Raw genomic sequence first — 20,443 nt, 5'->3', positions numbered from 1 at the left:
CTAAAATGTAATCCATTGTTTAAAACTTCTTATGGCTGCAGGTGCAGTATTGAGTAGCTTGGATGAAAGGAGCCCAGGGTGCCCAGAGTAAACTGCTTGCTCCTCATTCCCAGTTGCTAATATATGCATATTAGTATTGGATAGAAAACACTCTGAAGTTTCTAAAACTGTTTGAATGATGTCTGTGAGTATAACAGAACGCATATGACAGGCAAAAACCTGAGAAGAAATCCAAACAGGAAGTGAGAAATCTGAGGTTGGTCGATTTTCAACCCAGGCCCTATTGAATTCATAGTGGGATATGGATGAAGTTGCACTTAGGGCTTTCACTAGATGTCAACCGTCTTTAGAAACTTGAATGAGGCTTCTACTGTGTTGTGGGGCTGAATGAGAGGGGAATGAGTCAGGTTACTGGCAGAGAGCCATTTCCTGGTCACGCACAATTCACATGATTATCGGCCTGCTTCTCTTGACACAAAGGAATTCTCCGGTTGGAAATGTATTGAAGATTTATGATAACAACACCCTAAAGATTGATTCTATACATAGTTTGAAATGTTTCTAAGACCTGTAATATAATTCTTTGAATTTCTTGTCTGAAGTTATGCGGGACCGGCATGAGCGTTTGGATTTGTATACCTAACGCGCTAACAAAAGTAGCTACTTGGACATAAATGATGGACATTATCGAACAAATCAAACATTTAATGTGGAACTGGGATTCCTAGGAATGCATTCTGATGAAGATCATCAAAGGTAAGGGAATATTTATAATGTTATTTCTGATTTCTGTTGACTCCAACATGGCGGATATATCTATTTGTTTTCTGAGCGCCGTTCTCAGATTATTACATGATTTGCTTTTTCCTTAAGCTTTTTTGAAATCTGACATAGCGGTTGCTTTAACACCTTCCTCTACTTTTCTGCTTGTCAAAAGATGGAACATGGAACATGCTTTACAGCAGTTTTACTAACTGCATGATAGAGGAAAATATAGTTTAGATGATCAATTATGTATACATTAATGATTAGAACCATTCATGCTAATACTATTATGTTATGATTTGAAAAGTATGGGTTCTTAATTGTACTGTTTTCAAACTTTCCCAAACAATGAATTGTTTTGTCTCCTGGGAAACATTTTAGGAGGGAAAGAAGTTTTGCAAACTATAAAAATTCCATTACTTCTCTGCTTTTCAAATATGATGAGGGAATTCAAATCTCAGGGAATACTACGCAACTTGTAACTACTGAGCCATTTTATGTCTTCTTTAGATTTAAAATCACCTGTCTTTCAAGCATCTATAGAATAAATGTCTGAACTTGTTTTTAAGACAGATTCATTCACTTCCAAACAACTTTCACTTTTGAATTAGAAAATCAAAGAGTTCGACAAAAAATTTTGATTTAACACCTTCCTCAATACTTCTCTGATTGTCAAAAGCAAACAACTGTTTTTTTTTATTCAGTATGGAACATGCCTATAAAAACCTCACTTTTGCTAACTGCAATCAAACAACATTTTTCAAACATTTTCAAACAACTGCCGTCTTTGCATCCCATGTCAGAAGTTAGCAAAAATTTAGAGCTAAAAAAAGGAAAAAAAATTTATTTATCAAATCTTCTCCGTGTCAAAACGTTTCTCTGTATGGAACTTTTTCAAACTGCAATACCACGGTTTTTCAAATTTCAAACAACTGCCGTTTTGGGCAACATTTAAAAAAAAAAGCAGATTTATTCACTTCCAATAAAGTTTCAGTTTGACCACTAAACCAAAGAGTTAGACAAAGGGATTTTGATTTAACACCTTCGCCTCACTTTCTGTGTCAAATCATGCCAGCAGCAAGGCAATTTACTTTCCCAAACAACTATCGTTTTGACCACTAAACAAACAGTTACACAAACATAGTTTTAAAAGCATCTATAAATCATGTCAGGATTTTGATTTAACACCTTCCTCTACTTCTCTGATTGTCAAAAGCGGAGCCGGTTTATTCAGTATGGAACATGCTCTACATCAGTTTTACTAACTGCAATACCTCGTGTTGTTCAAACATTACCAAAAAACTGCAGTTTTGACCCCTTTCGCAACATTTTACAGTAGAAAAATCTATATACTGCATGTGCAAATGAGGTAGGATAAAGAGGTAAGGTAATAAATAGGCCATGGTGGCAAAGTAATTACCATATAGCAATTAAACACTGGAATGGTAGGGTGTGCAGAAGATGAATGTGCAAGTTGAAATATTGGGGTGCAAAGGAGCAAGATAAATAAATAAATAAATAAATAAATACAGTATGGGGATGAGGTAGATTGGATGGGCTATTTACAGATGAGCTATATACAGGTGCAGTGATCTGTGAGCTGCTCTGGCAGCTGGTGCTTAAACTAGTGAGGGAGGTAAGAGTCTCCAGCTTCAGAGATTTTTGCAGTTCTTTCCAGTCATTGGCAGCAGAGAACTGGAAGGAGAGGCAGCCAAAGGAGGAATTGGCTTTGGGGGTGACCAGTGAGATATACCTGCTGGAGCGTGTGCTACGGGTGGGTGCTGCTATGGTGACCAGTGAGATGAGATAAGGCGGGGCTTTAGCTAGCAGAGACTTGTAGATGACCTGGAGCCAGTGGGTTTGGCGACGAGTATGAAGCGAGGGCCAGCCAACAAGATCATACAGGTCGCAGTGGAGGGTAGTATATGGGGCTTTGGTGACAAAACGGATGGCACTGTGATAGACTGAATCCAATTTGTTGAGTAGAGTGTTGGAGGCTATTTTGTAAATGATCGAGGATCGGTAGGATGATAAGTTTTATGGGTATGTTTGGCAACATGAGTGAAGGATGCTTTGTTGCAAAATAGGAAGCCAATTCTAGATTTAATTTTGGATTGGAGCTGTTTAATGTGAGTCTGGAAGGAGAGTTTACAGTCTAACCAGACACCTAGGTATTTGTATTTGTCCACATATTCTAAGTCAGAACCGTCCAGAGTAGTGATGCTGGACGGGCGGGCAGGTGCGGGCAGCGACGATCGGTTGAAGAGCATGCATTTAGTTTTACTTGCATTTAAGAGCAATTGGAGGCCACGAAAGGAGAGTTGTATGGCATTGAAGCTCATCTGGAGGTTAGTTAACACAGTGTCCAACAAAGGGCCAGAGATATACAAATCAAATTTTATTTGTCACATACACATGGTTAGCAGATGTTAATGCGAGTGTAGCGAAATGCTTGTGCTTCTAGTTCCGACAATGCAGTAATAACCAACAGGTAATCTAGCTAACAATTCCAAAACTACTACCTTATAGACACAAGTGTAAGGGGATAAAGAATATGTACATAAAGATATATGAATGAGTGTTGGTACAGAGCGGCATATGCAAGATACAGTAGATGGTATTGAGTACAGTATATACATATGAGATGAGTAAGTAAACAAAGTGGCAAAGTGGCTAGTGATACATGTATTACATAAAGATGCAGTAGATGATATAGAGTACAGTATATACGTATACATATGAGATGAATAATGTAGGGTATGTAAACATTATATTAGGTAGCATTGTTTAAAATGCCTAGTGATATATACAGAATGGTGTCGTCTGCGTAGAGGTGGATCAAAGAATCACCTGCAGCGAGAGCGAAATCATTGATGTGTACAGTACATTCGATATGGACTGAATCTGTCGGGTAAGGCTTGCCATGAGCACCAGCTGCCTGATAATGTTTTGCAGCTTTTTGGAACATCAGCTGCTTACTCATTTCAGTCAGATCCCTCAGTTGCTGAACCTGCCATAGAGAGCCTTGACCAAAATGACGATGACCCACTCTTTCTGTGAGCCAGCACAGCCTGTGTGTGGAGGGGGGTCTAGAAAAAACAACAATTAACCTGAATTAGGGCAAGACTAGTTACCATAATTTTCTCACATTGCCATTGACAGTTTTTTCTATTGTCTCTTTTTGGTCCATTTAGAGTTTATACAAAAAAATGTAAACAATGTTATGGTTAAAAATGTTCATGTTTTACTGTGACTTGTTGTAGGCTCCTAAGCGGACCATAATGGTAAAAACCAAACCAAACTAAGAAAACAACACAAAAAAATGAAATTAAAAATGAAATTATAAAACTAAGTAACTCCACGAGTGTTTCTTTTGGGTCACTTTTGCCGGTCCCAAGCCCGGATAAAGGAGAGTTGGAATTGTGACATAACAAGAATCAACAGAAGAAAGTTAATTTGTTGTTCTAAACATATTTAGGGTGTTTTTTACTCACTTTTTGTCTCTCCCATGACATTATTCCTCTCTCCTACAGCGTCCATCACAATTACATGGCAAATTATGCAAATTAGGTGATAATGTCATTTAGCGACTTCTCGCGACTTTTAGGACAGCCAATAGCTACTTTCCTTACTGAGTTGGCAACACACGCAATTTGATTGATTTGATCATATTGAGGCTACACAGTTTGTTTACATTTATGTTGCTTACAATCTAGTAAAACAAGCTCAACAGTTGAACTAGGTTCATGAGGCATCTACAAGTTATATTCTTGAAGAGTCAATGAGCATATCATTAATTTAAAAGTCGATAAATGGATGTAGCAACTGCAGATTGTCCCTTCAAGACTTGGAATCACCAAGATCTTCCTTTGCACAACGTCACATTTGTGATTAGCCTGTCCAGCACGGTGTTAAAGCAAGCAAGACCATCCCTCCTCTGAGATCATAGCTTCCGACTTAAGTAGCTGAATGTATCCTCGTGTCTCCTCCCCCCATAGAAAATGACTGGTTTCCAGTAGTTTGATTGCTAGAGATAGTGCCTAGTATAACTGATCCGTTAGTGTTTGTTCTTAAACATTTGAATTACACTATCCCGCCACAAGTCCCACTTCTTCGCTCGAGGAAGGCAGTTTTGCCGTGGTTTGGTATAATCTTTAGGGCTCTATCAAATCTGTGTTCTGGAGATTGTGGAAGGAAACGGAATACAAACATTAAAACAGAATTCAACAGTGTTCAAAAATGTATTGGTCTTGGGCAAATTAATAACTTTTATACTAAATTAATAAGACGTGAACAAAATTCTTCAGTGATTCGTATTTTCCTGCAACTTTCTGAAATAGCACAGAAATGCTCCCAGATGTGTGTGGTGCGAGGTTATGTCCACACTTTGTGTAGCCGTTATCGATGATGCTAATGATAACCGTCTTCTGGTAGAGATGGGAAGGCTTTCCCAAAAACCTTCTCAATTAAATGTTACTACAAAGTAGCCTACAGTATATGCCTACCTGGCAGAATTATATGATTATTTGCATCAATCCAGTGGCCATTTGTTTAGCAAACTCTACAATCACAAGTGCTACAAACATTTTGAGAGCGAAAATAAATAAATAATAATAATAATAATAAAAAGGGGGAAAAACTGAAACCAAAATGAATTTGGGAAAAAAATGAGAAGAGAAAAAAAAAAGTTGATTTTATAGGGCCCTACATTTTGGAAAATTGGTAGTGGCACCAATATTGACAATTCGATAGGAATCAAATATTTTGATAGCAATATGAGCAAGGCATGTCGTGATATTGGTTAATTCTTGCCAAAAAAACATACATGGCATACATGACTAAGCATACATGACTAAAACCCTCTCACAGACCTTGTTACAGGCTTAGCATACAGTCGTTCCTCCTTTAAAAGTTGCAGTGTACTGTGGCGCAGCTTGCACGGTGCCGCAGAATTCTATGGCATGTTATTTAAGTATGAACCAATGGTGCTATTAATGGTAGTTAGTGCTTGTTTGACCACCAGAGGGCAAGTGCTAGCTTGACCACCAGAGGGCATCTTTGAGAAGCATTTGATAGCCTTCAATAATGGCTGTACTTGAGAATGCAGGCACGAGGGGGATCGGAGTGCAATTCCCCAACACGGAGGAAAAGTAGGCTGTCCTTGTAAATAAGAATGTGTCCTTAACTGATTCCATGTGTTATTTCATAGTTGTGATGTCTTCACTATTATTCTACAATGTAGAAAATAGTAAAAATAAAGATAAACCTTGGAATGAGTAGATGTGTCCAAGCTTTTGACTGGTACTTTCTTAATTAATTAGATTAATATTATGGTGTTTCTATTCCAAGGAAAATGAAAAACCCTGTGTTTCTGTTAGGATGGAACAGAAAATATGTACAACGTGGCGGTCGGGAGTACAGTGCCTGGCTATTTAACTAAAAAAATATATATATCCTGCGGGCACGTGGGAGACCGGGGTTCAATTCCCCGACGGGGAGTAAGGAGTAGGCTGTCCTTGTAAATAAGAATTTGTTCTTAACTGACTTGCCAAGTTAAATAAAGGTTACACTAAGAGCGTAACATTTCTACACCCTCATTATCTAATTCTAGTCTAACCAACACCCAAACGGAGATTCAGTGAAAATAAAAATCTCATTGATTTATCAAGACTCGTCCCCATGCTTGTCTCAGAGCATCCCGAAACGGTGCTAAAATAGTTGTAGGCTATTGCTTCAAATCCTATTGCTTCTAACTTCAGTCATATTTATTCCCATAGTAATTCATTATGGATCCATAACTAAATAAACATTGGCTGTTTGAAAAGAGTATTTTTATGCTTTCATTAATAAAATAATGATAAAGATGTCATTATTAGTTACATTGTTTTAGTTTGAATGTGCAGACTGGCACTAAGAACAGAACAGAACAGCGGGAACATGTCCTTAGTCAGCGCCATTATTAGTGCAATGCCCCCTGAAGTGGTGCCAGTGGGTCCACCTCCTCCCCTATGGGCTAGGTCAGTCTTCTGTGTGGGGCTCTGCAGCCCATCCCGTGCCCTCGTGCCTTGAACCCTGCGTGCTTTCAGTGGATACAGCTGGAGAACTGCAAGGCAGCCCATTGTGCGCCACTCGGGAGCCATGACCAATATGACTAATATATTGTCCTGCTAATAACAGGGTTAATAATACATCTGTGAGACTATCCAATGGGCTTTTATTTCTAAATGAATAAAAATCATTTTGTTCAGAAAACAACAATATTCTTTATATGATTGTCTTCAAATAAACATAAAATGAGTGAGAAATATGCAATTCTTCAACATGGGGTGAGACAGTTAATAATTTGTAAATGAAGCCAGTTTGTTATTTAGAATGATTTATTTATGTTTTTAGAGGGAGAGAAACCAAAAACCTTCAGTCATTTCATGGGTCTCCCAGTCGAGGCCAGCACACAGCTATGCAGCGTCTTATACCGTTGCACTACTTAGGCGCTGTACAATGTGATTGGTCGGGAGTGGCGTACAGTAAGAACAAAATAATTCTAACAAAATAAAATTATAAAAACCTTAGTGTAACAACAGTTTTCGTAAGTAATACTGAAGTCGTGCACAATTATCAGTTTCTATTTAGGTTTATGTCACCCATTCATTTTCAGTTAGAGACACAGTAGGACCCAAAAGCACAATCAGTGCTCTAACTCCCCCTTGCACTGGTCTGGAGCAAAGAAGTGGTGACCGAATACCTTACTAAACCACACATGCACAATGTTCAATCACCCTTTTACAGGCAAAGGCCGTTAAGATTATCATCATAACATGTTCCTCAAAAAATGTGATATACCCGATCAAATGTATTTGTGGTCTATGCTATGTAGAAAAAAACAAAATGACCTCTGAAAACAAGGATGGCAGAACACAGGAGTAATATCAGAACCCTTGACCAGAGAAACCCTGTTGCTGCGCATTTCATGGAGGCTCGTCACAACATTAACTCTGAGATACATTGGCATTGAACGTGTTAAGACTATTAGGATGGGCGGAGATACCGATAACTATTAGTTTGTGTACTGTCTCTCCTAGAGGTTTGATATCAGACCACTTCTTACGTGAATGTTACTTTACTTTTATTTGTTTTGCCTTCCAGGTTACCCACTTGGTTATTTTGTAAATATATATGTTATGGAACAATTACATGCACCCATCTCATTGTTATTTAATTATTGGAGATATACAAAGGTTTTTTGTACCCACCATGCGTCATGTCGGCAATGGTCATGTGAGGTGAAATGTGTACAGTCATGGCACAAATATTAATTTTCACAAAGTCTGCTGCCTCAGTTTGTATGATGGCAATTTGCATATACTCCAGAATGTTATGAAGAGTGATCAGATGAATTAAAATTAATTGCAAAGTCCCTCTTTTACATGCAAATTAACAGAATCCCCAAAAAACATTTCCACTGCATTTCTGCCCTGCCACTAAAGGACCAGCTGACATCATGTCAGTGATTCTGGAGATCACTGAGTTCGAATAACAGACTGGAAACATCAAAAGGAGGGTGGTGCTTGGAATCATTGTTCTTCCTCTGTCAATCATGGTTAACTGCAAGGAAACACGTGCAGTCATCATTGCTTTGCACAAAAAGGGCTTCACAGACAAGGATATTGCTGCCAGTAAGATTGCACCTAAATCAACTATTTATCAGCTCATCAAGAACTTCAAGGAGAGCGGTTCAATTGTGGTGAAGGCTTCAGGGCGCCCAAGAAAGTCCAGCAAGCGCCAGGACCGTCTCCTAAAGTTGATTCAGCTGCGGGATCAGGGCACCACCAGTACAGAGCTTGCTCAGGAATGGCAGCAGGCAGGTGTGAGTGCATCTGCACGCACAATGAGGCGAAGACTTTTGGAGGATGGCCGGATGTCAAGAAGGACAGCAAAGAAGCCACTTCTCTCCAGGAAAAACATCAGGGACAGACTGATATTCTGCAAAAGGTACAGGGATTGGACTTCTGAGGACTGGGGTAAAGTCATTTTCTTTGATGAATCCCCTTTCTGATTGTTTGGGGCATCCGGAAAAAAGCTTGTCCGGAGAAGACAAGGTGAGCACGCGCTACCATCAGTCCTGTCATGCCAACAGTAAAGCATCCTGAGACCATTCATGTGTGGGGTTGCTTCTCAGCCAAGGGAGTGGGCTCACTCACAATTCTGCCTAAGAACACAGCCATGAATAAAGAATGGTACCAACACATCCTCAGAGAGCAACTTCTCCCAACCATCCAGGAACAGTTTGGTGACAAATAATTCCTTTTCCAGCATGATGGATCACCTTGCCATAAGGCAAAAGTGATAAGTGGCTCGGGGAACAAAACACCGATATTTTGGATCCATGGCCAGGAAACTCCTCAGACCTTAATCCCATTGAGAACTTGTGGTCAATCCTCAAGAGGCAGGTGGTCAAACAAAAACCCACAAATTCTGACAAACTCCAAGAATTGATTATGCAAGAATGGTCTACCATCAGTCAGGATGTGGCCCAGAAGTTAATTGACAGCATGCCAGGGTGGATTGCAGAGGTCTTGAAAAAGAAGGGTCAACACTGCAAATATTTACTCTTTGCATCAACTTCATGTAATTGTCAATAAAAACCTTTGACACTTATGAAATGCTTGTAATTATACTTCAGTATTCCATAGTAACATCTAACAAAAATATCTAAAGACACTGAAGCAGCAAACATTGTGGAAATGAATGTGTCTCATTCTCAAAACTATTGGCCACGACTGTAGATTTTGGGATGTGAACACTCAGTTTGTTTGACCTGACGAAGATCCGTTTCAGATCTAAACGTTGTCAATAAAGCGGTGAATTGGGAGCTTTAACAGTGTGCAGGCCTTCTTGTTCTATACTAGTATTCTTTATTAGCCCAACACCTATGTTTTTAAGGATGTGCATATGACCAAACTTTGATAGGCAGATTTAACTCAACATAAACTTCCCACTGTTGAAACTTTCAGAATGTTAAAATGAAAACACTACTTTTACCAGTCACTAATACTATTGATATTAATACAATCAATCAATCAAAACTACCACTACTACGATCTCTACTACTACTTTTAGACAGCTAAAGAAAGCACACATTTTCTTCACGAAATATACAGTTTAAGTTATTTTGCCATAGTCTGACCCGGGGAATAAAGGGACACAGACACTGGGGCGGCAGGTAGCCTAGTGGTTAGAGCGTTGGACTAGTAACCAAAAGGTTTCAAGTCTGACAAGGTAAAAATCTGTCCCTGAACAAGGCAGTTAACCCACTGTTCCTAGGCCTTCATTGAAAATAAGAGTTTGTTCTTAACTGTCTTGCCTAGTTAAATAAACTTCAAACAACCAAAACAGATAGACAATGTTGATAGGAAGGTTGAAAGGCACCATCACATACAATGATGCTGCAAGTTAAAAGTGGGAGGCTTGAGCACATTGGCTGCTCTTTGACAGTAGGGGCAGTGAGTGCCAATTGTGTGGCATGTCATTATAATGTAAATGCAGTGGAGATGTACACGGGACACACCGCTAATATGACATAGTACATTAAAGGCGCCCATTATGGCTTGAGTGCTAGGACTACTGGCTGAAATTATATAAATATCCCACTGCATCTCTTAAAAAATAAGTCACCTCAAAAAGGTGTTTGAATGTAAAAGAACATACAAACAACATTAAACAAAATTAAAAAGGTTTTTAACCGATGTTATACCCAGGTACATTAGTGATTCACAAGAAGAATACACCCATCATGAAACAATGAGCCACATCTACAGTACAAGATCAGAGAGAGCAGTTAATGAGTGAGTGTGACCTGTGAAAATAGATAGGACTCATCATGGACATAACCTGTTTTGGCATGGACATTGAGGGCTTACACCATTTTAAAGTAGTAAAAGTAGCCAACAGGGTGGGGATTCCTATGGCTTGTAGCTTCAATGGCACTGCCCATGCTGTCACAGACACTATAATGTCAGAGATAAAGATGAGTCCTCCATCTCTTTGGTGTGACCCAATATCTGAAAACAAAACACATACTAGCTATCCAGAAGGAATGTGTGTTCCATCAGTTACCCCCGACAGAAATGGGGGGGGGTGAACATGCAAAAGACAAGTCTAAGGTACGTGATCCAAACCCAACAGACATCTCTTCAGACAGGGTTCACTGGGAGTGGGAGAGAATGTACAATGGCTCAAATACTCCATTATTATTAAAGTCTTGGTTTAACAAAGGGAAAATATTCAAAAACACAATTGTCACTTCCTCCATTCTAAATTATGAGTAAATCACTTATTCATGATTTTAAGTTTCCTTCATTGTTTGTCATCCCCTTTCAGAACAGAATGTCTTCGTTCTTTATGAGCGTCTCCACCACCTGTCTCTGGTAGCGGATGTCATTGAGTGCCGTCATCGCATCCAAGTCTGGGGCACGCATGAGGGTGGGCCCAAAAACAATGCCAAGGTTTTCTGCATTCATCAGGTTGTCTTTATCATTTTGGGTTACCCTTTGGAGAGGAGCAGGAAAGGGTAACAAGCAACAACAAAAAAGTGTCATTGTCATACTCATTCAACGCTCATTCAAAACCATAGAGTTTTCTACCATAAAACAATTATTGCCTACTGTTAAACATCAACACGCCTAGTAAACAATATGAACATTTAATCATTTAAAAAAAGGCCTTGGTCTTTATTGCATAAGTATTTGTGCTAAGAATTTCCATAGGTCACACAATAAGTTGCTAAACAAACATTTACTCATTTTAACACTAGAACCGCCATTGGCGGATGGTCTCTGAAGATCCGAATCACGTTGTGAATGTGATTCTTTACATCTACTTTACGCACACATTTTTGTGGTCACCCACCACACTTCTCATTGTCAATCGTGAATGATAATTCTTCAAGTTTTACCATTGAAACATCCATGCAGCATCTGCATGCCAACCATTTGATACTATTATTGGGGCGGCAGGTAGCCTAGTGGTTAGTGCGTTGGACTAGTAACCGGAAGTTTGCCAGATTGAATCCCCAAGCTGACAAGGTAAAAATATGCCGCTCTGCCCCATGAACAACGCAGTTAACCCACTGTTCCTAGGCCGTCATTGAACATAAGAATGTGTTCTTAACTGACTTGCCTAGTTAAATAAAAGGTAAAATAAAAAAAATAATATTAGGTTCTGTAATATAGAATGCTATCATTATGTGACCTTGTAGACATTGATTCAGCTTTGATCTAACTTTATTAAACAAGCATCATTCGCCAGAGTAGCCTGTTCTCTGGGCAGCTGAACGAATAGAGCAGAGACTGTGCAAAGTAGAGAATCCAGCACACGCGCAGACGCTTCGGACCTTCAGCTTTCGTGAAAAGGGGTGCAGAGAAGATGGGACTGCAGTCACTCCATTAAAATAAATCTGCAACATCGTCCTCCTTCCCTGACCTTTCCTAAGTATTTGTATTTTACAATGCTCTTAGAAGACAAACAAAATTGTTTTTAGGATGTTTGTTTGTTGTAACACCTAATTGCCAAGACAAACAGCATTGGTACCAACACGCTGATGTGTCTTTCCTCACTTCATGATTGAATTTGAATTATCCGAATAAGGATCATGACGATGAAGGGGGTGACTGAATTTACAATGTACAACGAGTAGTTCACAATGACAAGAAAAACAAAGTGAATGGATGCGCAGACTGTATTGGAGATGCATTAGAATTTGGAACATCTCACAAGTTATTCATATGGAAAAACACATTTTAAATACGTCTATTTTATTGTATTATATTGCATTGTATTATTATAAAATACTATAACAGCAGAAATCAATTGACATGGCAGGAATCAACCATTCAATATGAGAGAAAGATGCTGTAAGCTTCCACTGGAATAGCGGCAAAATATGTGCATACCAGGGACTCCGTTATGAAAATGTGGTACCAGACATTTGACTGGAAGCATTTTGATTTACCGTACATTTGAGAATGTACCAGACCCATATGCATTGGGTGCGTAACCTGATTACGGTGTCCACACACAGAACAACTTAAATCACATTTAGATTATGGTAATTCATCTTAACAGAACATGCAAGTCGAGGATGACGTGTGTCCTAACAGCACACTTAGAATAACTGTCCACATTTACTTTCTCAGGCAACAATACCAGTAATGAACAGCAAAATTCATGCAAAGGCGGCGCGTGAGTTTAAAGTTTGGGGAAGCAAATGTTCACCATAAAAATGCACCTTTATAATATAAAATACCATGCATCATCACATTTGCAGACGTATGTAAGATAGTAGGCTATTTGAAATGTGATGACTCAATCATAACGCAATCACTGTTTGCAAAAAAAGACCAATCAATGCATGGCTGAGCAAATATAGTGTAAAGGGCCTGGGCTATATCAGATACATTTCTTTCTTTGCATATGAAAATCACATTTAATGCAATTCGACTACACTTTATATCTGGAGACGTTAGCAGAATCTATTTAGCCTACTCTGCTGAAACTCACAAGCAATAAAAACGAGTTTGTCCATTAAAATAGGCCAACGATAAGGTGAGACAAATAGAATACGACGTCCATCTAAACTGGAGGAGGAAATTATTGTCCAAAAACAAACTTAAGTGGTACTTGACCCAACAATGAGTGTGAATATGCGCAGTGTGTATATTCATATGGCCGATGCTCTCAGCTGGTGGCCGATGCTCTCCGCTGGTGCCAATAAGATTGACTATAGGCCTACTGTTGTTTCTGAATTAAATTGAAAATTTTGATAGCTAAAATACTACTGTCTTTCATTGCTTCTCTTTACAGGAATAGCCATTTGCTTTCCAAACTATGTTTTCCTGTGATTGAATTTAGAAATACTGTAATATGCACTGCTTTTCAGTGACAGTTGCAACTCAACAATCATCTATTTTGTATTTGCAGCGCTCACTGCCTTTCCTTCCGACTGAAGTTAATGATCCTCTGTGGCCAAATCATGCTTTAGTAGTCCATTTTGAATTATTGTCGACAAGGAGTAGGCTAATTAGGCAATATTATTTTATCACTTTAATTCAAATTACTTAAGGAAATCTACTATCCCCCATAGTAGAAAAGTTTCTCTAGTCTATTGGTCAGCTTGTCGAGAAAGAAATAGCCCAAACAGACTCTGGGAGAGTTGTGGGACGCTATATTTCAAATTCATAAAACCAGTAGGCCTAGTTGCCATACATTTTTTTAAGCAATGAATCTGATGCAACAGATCAGAACGTTTAGCTTAAAACGCTGATAAACTATTTCTTTACATTATTACGGCAGCAATACACGCGCAAGCTTGTATTTGGCTACCGGACAATGAAACAAAGTTGAAAACCAATAGAACACGAGAAATAAGCTACTAGTTTTAATGTCAGTAATAAAATGATTGCATCCACTGATAGTGAGATTTTGACTTGGCTACATTGAAGCAAGGTAAAACATCCATCATATTATGTAATAAAATGCTCAGGTTTCAAACTACGAAGTAGCCACAGTATATGCTTTAAAAACGTATACTGCCTCAAGTGGTGTGAAAATTACAAATATTAGCTCTTTAAATTGTGGCCAAAAAACTAACATCTTAATGGCTATCAAATGTGCTTCCACCAAGTATTGCTTCAAGGGCTCAAATATTTATGCAATCCAGACGTCTCCAGATGTTTTTGTTTTTATTGTTGTTAATAGACTTGTACATCTAATCATTGTCTCTTCTCAATGACTAGGAACTGTATGCCTGTTTTACCATAATATACAACGATATCTGGTCTCACCTCTTTAAGTGGGCCATGAGATAACACAGTGTTTCACAGTGTGCAGGTGGCAGCAGCTTCAGACCTTCATGATGGGCCTCCAACCGCTTGTCTGGATCCGTTATCTCTAGAACCCGACAAACGCACACAGTCAGCGTCTGCAGTACAGGAACCATAATACACACACCCAATAACAAAAATTCATAAAACGTGCTAAGTTTAGGACTAACTTGCTGCCTCCATAAACCTTGGGTAGGCGTCGTACGTGATAAGAGGAATGGGTAAATCCCTGAAATACAGTTTCAGTGCGCCAGTGATTATGTTGATGTCTTCATACACATTCACAGAAATGTCCGCCTTTTCACCATCTATTGGGAGACAGAGGGAGGATTTTAACTTGGCTATAGATGGGGCAGTTAATTAAAAGATGCCAAGCATCCAAAAGGATAACTTCGAATGACATAGTTCTGTGGTTGTGCAGTCGGTCTAGAGATTATAAACTCAGTAGGCACTCAATGGCAGTTATCAGGTAAGGCCAATCAACAATGAAATAACTGTATTTAATAAAACAATGAAATCAGTTTTTGTCCAACCTAGTTCTCCCGAATCTTGCAACAATAGTGCTTGAAAAATGCTGTCCAGGCCTAAGTCCAATTGATACCCACTGACTGCCCCACCCAGAAAGCAGGCAACTGAATGAGATACGGTGGCAAAGAAAAAAGGACCTTGCCTCTGTCGAAAGCCAGCTTCACATCTTCAATCAGATCACTGAAGCCTGAGATTCTGTACAGGCCCTCAGACTGAACACCTCCAGTTAGAGGAGGAGGGGAGAGAAGGACAATGACGAATTAAACGGCTTTACATTTTCATCAAATTAACACCTCTCCATTACTCATCAGGAAATTTGAACAAAGTAACATGAACATTGTTACTGGAGGTTGTCAAACCATTACCCTATAGCAAAAAAAAAAACATCCCAAGTGGGTCATTTTCCACTGCTCACCTCGAGACTCAATCTCTTGTATGCACATGTCCACCACCATGGGTCGCTTGGAATTGTGGGCTTTTACCAGTGTTGTAAGGTCACAACTGTATACTTTTTTGACATGCTTGAGGTCAGGCTTGCAGTCATTTGGCACCATTTTGGAACACTGCTTGTGGACATTCAAACCGCAATCTGGGGAGAAAAAAAGATGGGATAAGCAAAAATGCTGTGTCATTTAATTTAACAATGCATAAAGACTGTCCTCAATGTTATTTCCAATAGGAGATTGTGTATTTTTTTAATTGAACCTTTATTTATGCAAGCGGTCCCATTGAGACCAGTCTCCTTTGCAAGGGAGCACTTTATTACAAGAGCATCAAGCAATTACACATTAGAAAGAGAGACAAATACTTCTAATCAAGAAAAGTACAAGAGTAAGAACCCACACTATCATGCACATAATTTCTTAAGGTCTCTGATCAATTTTCCCTTAAAAGTGGCATTGAAAACTAGAGCATGTCGTCAGTTCCGGGTGGGTTGCCAAGGCTGCTGATGTCACCTTGAGCAACTCAAGAGAAGAATAGAAAAAGCAAGATCTAACACCGCCCTTAATTATTTCCCAGCGAAAATAAAGCATTAAGCAGTGGTAGTTTTTGTTGTTGTTGTATGGAGGGCAAATGGGAAAGTGTCAAACATACATTTATTGCTAACTTGCTACGTTAGGCCTACTTGAAAGAATTAAAGTTTCATAATGCTTAGGTTGTTACAGTCACTTATGCCAGCACCAATGTACTGGCATTAGTGAATGCACTTGACATTCTGCCAACTTTGAGAAAAATTACTAATCGGAGTGGTATTTTGTGTTGGCCGATAAAGAACCTAGAATACAGCACACACATGCACCCACAGACAGCAGTCTAAATCCTGTGACGTCAACTTCTTTCTCGGTGCAAGGTCAGTAGTGAGATGATGCTTTCATATGATTTGGCATCTTAAGGTCAATGATGAAAAGGCTAGTAGGCAATGAACTAATGACCACCATGTGATCTTGAGACACACACGTTTATATGACAAGCTTTTTTCATTTAATTTGACAAGTTTTGGTGTTGTTCCTCACAGGCTGCTATGCAGTAGGGGCTAAAGGTGTGTGGTCTTGAAGGAGTAGGGCACAGAAAACTGGTACATACTGGTAGAGGCTAGCCCACTGAGCACCAGCCCAAAAAGAGAGTTTCCAGATCAAATAAACTCATATCCTTAAGCCAAAATCACAGAGGGAGACTTCCGTCAACGGAGTGAAAGTTGCATGTGTGAGTGTAGCAAGCCTCCGTGCCAGGAAAAGCCGTAATAAACAGTTATATTACTCCCTGAAATTAGTCTCTCCAGACAGACTTTTTGCCTCCCACAATGTACCAATGCTCCAGCTTACACATCTGTAGAAGTTCCGGCATCAGTTAGGATAAAGATAAAAAATGATTACAAGGGTTTGAGTGAGAGGTCTAACTGGTGTCTCAAAGTGGCCATACACACCTCTCCAATCTAATTCCAAAGCACTTTTATTACTAAAGGAAAGAGCCTTCAAATTTTTTCCCCTCTCCTAGCATTAACTTTGAAGAAATAAAGCAAGAACACTTGTCGTTTTTTGTTTGGAACAAAGCCCTGCACCCCCACCATCACACAATTACTGTTGATGTTAGGCGATTAGGCATGGCTCGCAGTCGGCGTTTCAATTAATCCCGAAGATGTTCAACGGGCTCTGTGCAGGCCAGTCAAATTCTTCCACACCGATTGACAAACCATTTCTGTATGGACCTTGCTTTGTGCACAGTCATGGGGCCTTCCCCAAACTGTTACCACAAAACAGTCTAGAATGTCATTGTATGCTGTAGCGTTCCATTCACTGGAACTAAAGGGCCTAGCCCAAACCTTGATAAACAGTCCCAGACCACACCAAGCTTTACAGTTTGCACTATGCCGTGTGGCAGATAGCATTCTCCTGGCATCCGCCAAACCCAGATTCATCAGTCAGACTGCCAGATGGTGAAGCGTGATTCATCACTCCATCACTAACATTCACTTGTCAGAGATCAGCCACCCCGATAGGTGATGAAACTAGTGGGTTTGCACAACCAAATAATTTCCGCACAAACTGTCAGAAACCATCTCAGGGAAGCTCATCTGCGTGCTCGTCTTCCTCACTAGGGTCAGACTTCAGTTCGGCATTGTAACCAACTTCAGTGTGCAAATGCTCACCTTCGATGGTCACTGGCACGCTGGAGAAGTGTGCTCTTTATAGATTAATTCCGGTTTCAACTGTACTAGGCAGATGTTTGACAGCGTGTATGGCGTCGTGTGGGCGAGCGGTTTGCTGATGTCAATGTTGTCAACAGTGCCCCATGGTGGTGGTGAGGTTATGGTATGGGCAGGCATAAGCTACAGACAACCAACACAATTACATTTTATCGATGGCAATTTGAATTCACAGAGATACGGTGACGAGATCCTGAGGCCCATTGTCATGCAATTCATCCGCCACCATCACGATAATGCACAGCCACGTCGCAAGGATCTGTACACAATTCCATGGCCTGCATTGTCAGACATGTCACCTATTGAGCATGTTTAGGATGCTCTGGATCGATGAGTACAACAGCGTGTTCCAGTTCCCGCCAATATCCAGCAATCTTTATTCCCAGTCATGTGAAATCCATAGATTAGGACTTTATGAATTTATTTCAGTTGACTGAAATAAAGTTGACTTTTTAAATTAAAAACAGATGCCTTATTTAGATAAAGCACCAGTCAAAGTTTTGGACACACGGGTTCAATTCAAGGGTTTTTCTTTATTTTTACATTGTAGAATAATAGTGAAGACATCAAAACTATGAAATGACACCTGGAATCATGTAGTAACCCCCAAAAAAGTATTGAACAAATTTAAATGTATTTAATATACTTCAAATAGCTACTCTTTGCCTTGGTGACAGCTTTGCCCACTCTTGGCATTCTCTCCATCTGCTTCACCTGGAATGCTTTTCCAATAGTCTTGAAGGAGTTCCCACATGTGCCGAGCACTTCTTGGCTCCTTTTCCTTAACTCTGCGGTCCAACTCATGCCAAAGTATCTCTATTGGGTTGAAGTTGGGGGATTGTGGGGGCCAGGTCATCTGATGCAGCAATCCATCACTCTCCTTCATGGTCAAATAGCCCTTGCGCATGCTGGAGGTGTGTTGGGTCAATGTCCTGTTGAAAAACAAATGAGAGTCCCACTAAGCGCAAACCAGATAAGATGGCGTATCGCTGCAGAATTCTGTGGTAGCCATGCTGGTTAAGTGTGCCTTGAATTCTAAATAAATCATAGACAGTGTCACCAGGAAAGCACACCCCAAACCTTCACACATCCTCCTCCATGTTTCACGGTGGGAACCACATATATGAGGAGATAATCCTGTCATGAACTCTGTGTCTCACAAAGACACGGCGGTTGCAAAATTGTTGTTGTTGAGCTGTCTGTTACTTGAACACTGAAGCATTTATTTGGGCTGCAATTGAGGCTGGTAACTCCAATGAACTTATCCTCTGCAGCAGAGGTAACTCGGGGTCTTCCGTTCCTGTGGCGGTCCTCATGAGAGCCTGATTCATCATAGCGCTAGATGTTTTTTGCGACTGCACTTGAAGAAACTTTAAAAGTTCTTGAACATTTCCAAATTGACTGAAGATTCATGTCTTAAAGTAAAGATGGACTCTCGTTTCTCTGCTTATTTCAGCTTTTCTTGCCATAATATGTACTTTGTCTTTTACAACAACAAAAAATATTTGACCTTTATTTAAAACTTCTTAGAGCTAGGGTCTATTTTCCTTAATTTCTGCCTGACTGATGTGCCCAAAGAAAACTGCTTGTTACTCAGAAGCATATGCATATATGTGCATATATTGGTAGCATTGGATAGAAAACACTTTGAAGTTTCTAGAAATGTTTCAATAATGTCTGAGACTATAACACAAATGATATGGCAGGTGAAATTCCCCCCCCCCCAAAAAATAGATTTTTTTTTAGCTCCCATTGCAATTCCTATGGCTTCCACTAAATGTCAACAGTCTTTGTTCATTGTTTCAGGCTTTTTTCTTCAAAAATGAGCAAGTTTGAGTTTTTGTACAAAGACTCCAGGTTCAAAATCAGTCGGTTGGCACGTGGTGAAGAGGATGCACGCTTACTCATTTTACTTTCTATTGAACATACTTCTTTCCGTATGAAATATTACAGTTTATTTACATTTTAGGATACCCGAGGATTAGATAGAAACATAGTTTGATTTGTTTGAACAAAGTTTAGCGGTAACTTTTTGGACTCCTTTGTCTGCATGTTGAACGAGTGGATTACTGACATCGATGGTGCCATCTAAACAGACTTTTTGGGATATAAAGAAGGATTTTATCTAACAAAACGACCATTCATGTTGTAGCTGGGACCATTGGAATTGCAAACAGAGGAAGATTTTCAAAAATAAGTGATTTATTTAAATCGCTTTGTGTTTTTATGAAGCCTGTGCTGGTTGAAAAATATGTTGATGTGGTGCGCTCTCCTCAAACCATCACATGGTATGCTTTCGCTGTAAAGCCTATTGTAAATCGGACAACGCAGTTAGATTAACAAGAATGTAAGCTTTTAAATTATATAAGATACTTGTATGTTCATGAATGTTTAATATTACCATTATTTATTTGAATTGCGCGCCCTCAAATTTCACCAGATGTTGTCGACAGGTAGCGGGACGCCTATCCCTATTAACAAGGCAAGTCAGTCAAGGACAAATTCTTATTTACAATGACGGCCTACCCCGGCCAAACCCAGACGATGTTGGACCAATTGTGCGCCGCCT

General features: G+C 39.6%; 1 protein-coding gene across 3 annotated transcripts in view; it reads right to left on the bottom strand.

The window, feature by feature from the left end:
* Positions 1-7,124: 7,124 nt before the first annotated feature.
* Positions 7,125-20,443, bottom strand: part of LOC118374840 (N-chimaerin) — a 55,516-nt gene continuing 42,197 nt past the window's right edge. For all 3 annotated transcript variants that reach the window (XM_035761312.2, XM_035761325.2, XM_035761319.2), the window contains 5 exons: positions 15,586-15,759; positions 15,313-15,390; positions 14,813-14,950; positions 14,604-14,709; positions 7,125-11,310 (listed from right to left, as the gene is read on the bottom strand). In XM_035761312.2, coding sequence (XP_035617205.1) covers positions 11,139-11,310; positions 14,604-14,709; positions 14,813-14,950; positions 15,313-15,390; positions 15,586-15,759 — 668 coding nt within the window. In that variant the 3' untranslated portion in view covers positions 7,125-11,138. The remainder of the gene's footprint in view (positions 11,311-14,603; positions 14,710-14,812; positions 14,951-15,312; positions 15,391-15,585; positions 15,760-20,443) is intronic.

The sequence above is a fragment of the Oncorhynchus keta genome, chromosome 4, assembly GCF_023373465.1.
Source record: "Oncorhynchus keta strain PuntledgeMale-10-30-2019 chromosome 4, Oket_V2, whole genome shotgun sequence".
NCBI lineage: Eukaryota > Metazoa > Chordata > Actinopteri > Salmoniformes > Salmonidae > Oncorhynchus > Oncorhynchus keta.
This window is presented reverse-complemented; position numbering and strand designations above follow the sequence as displayed.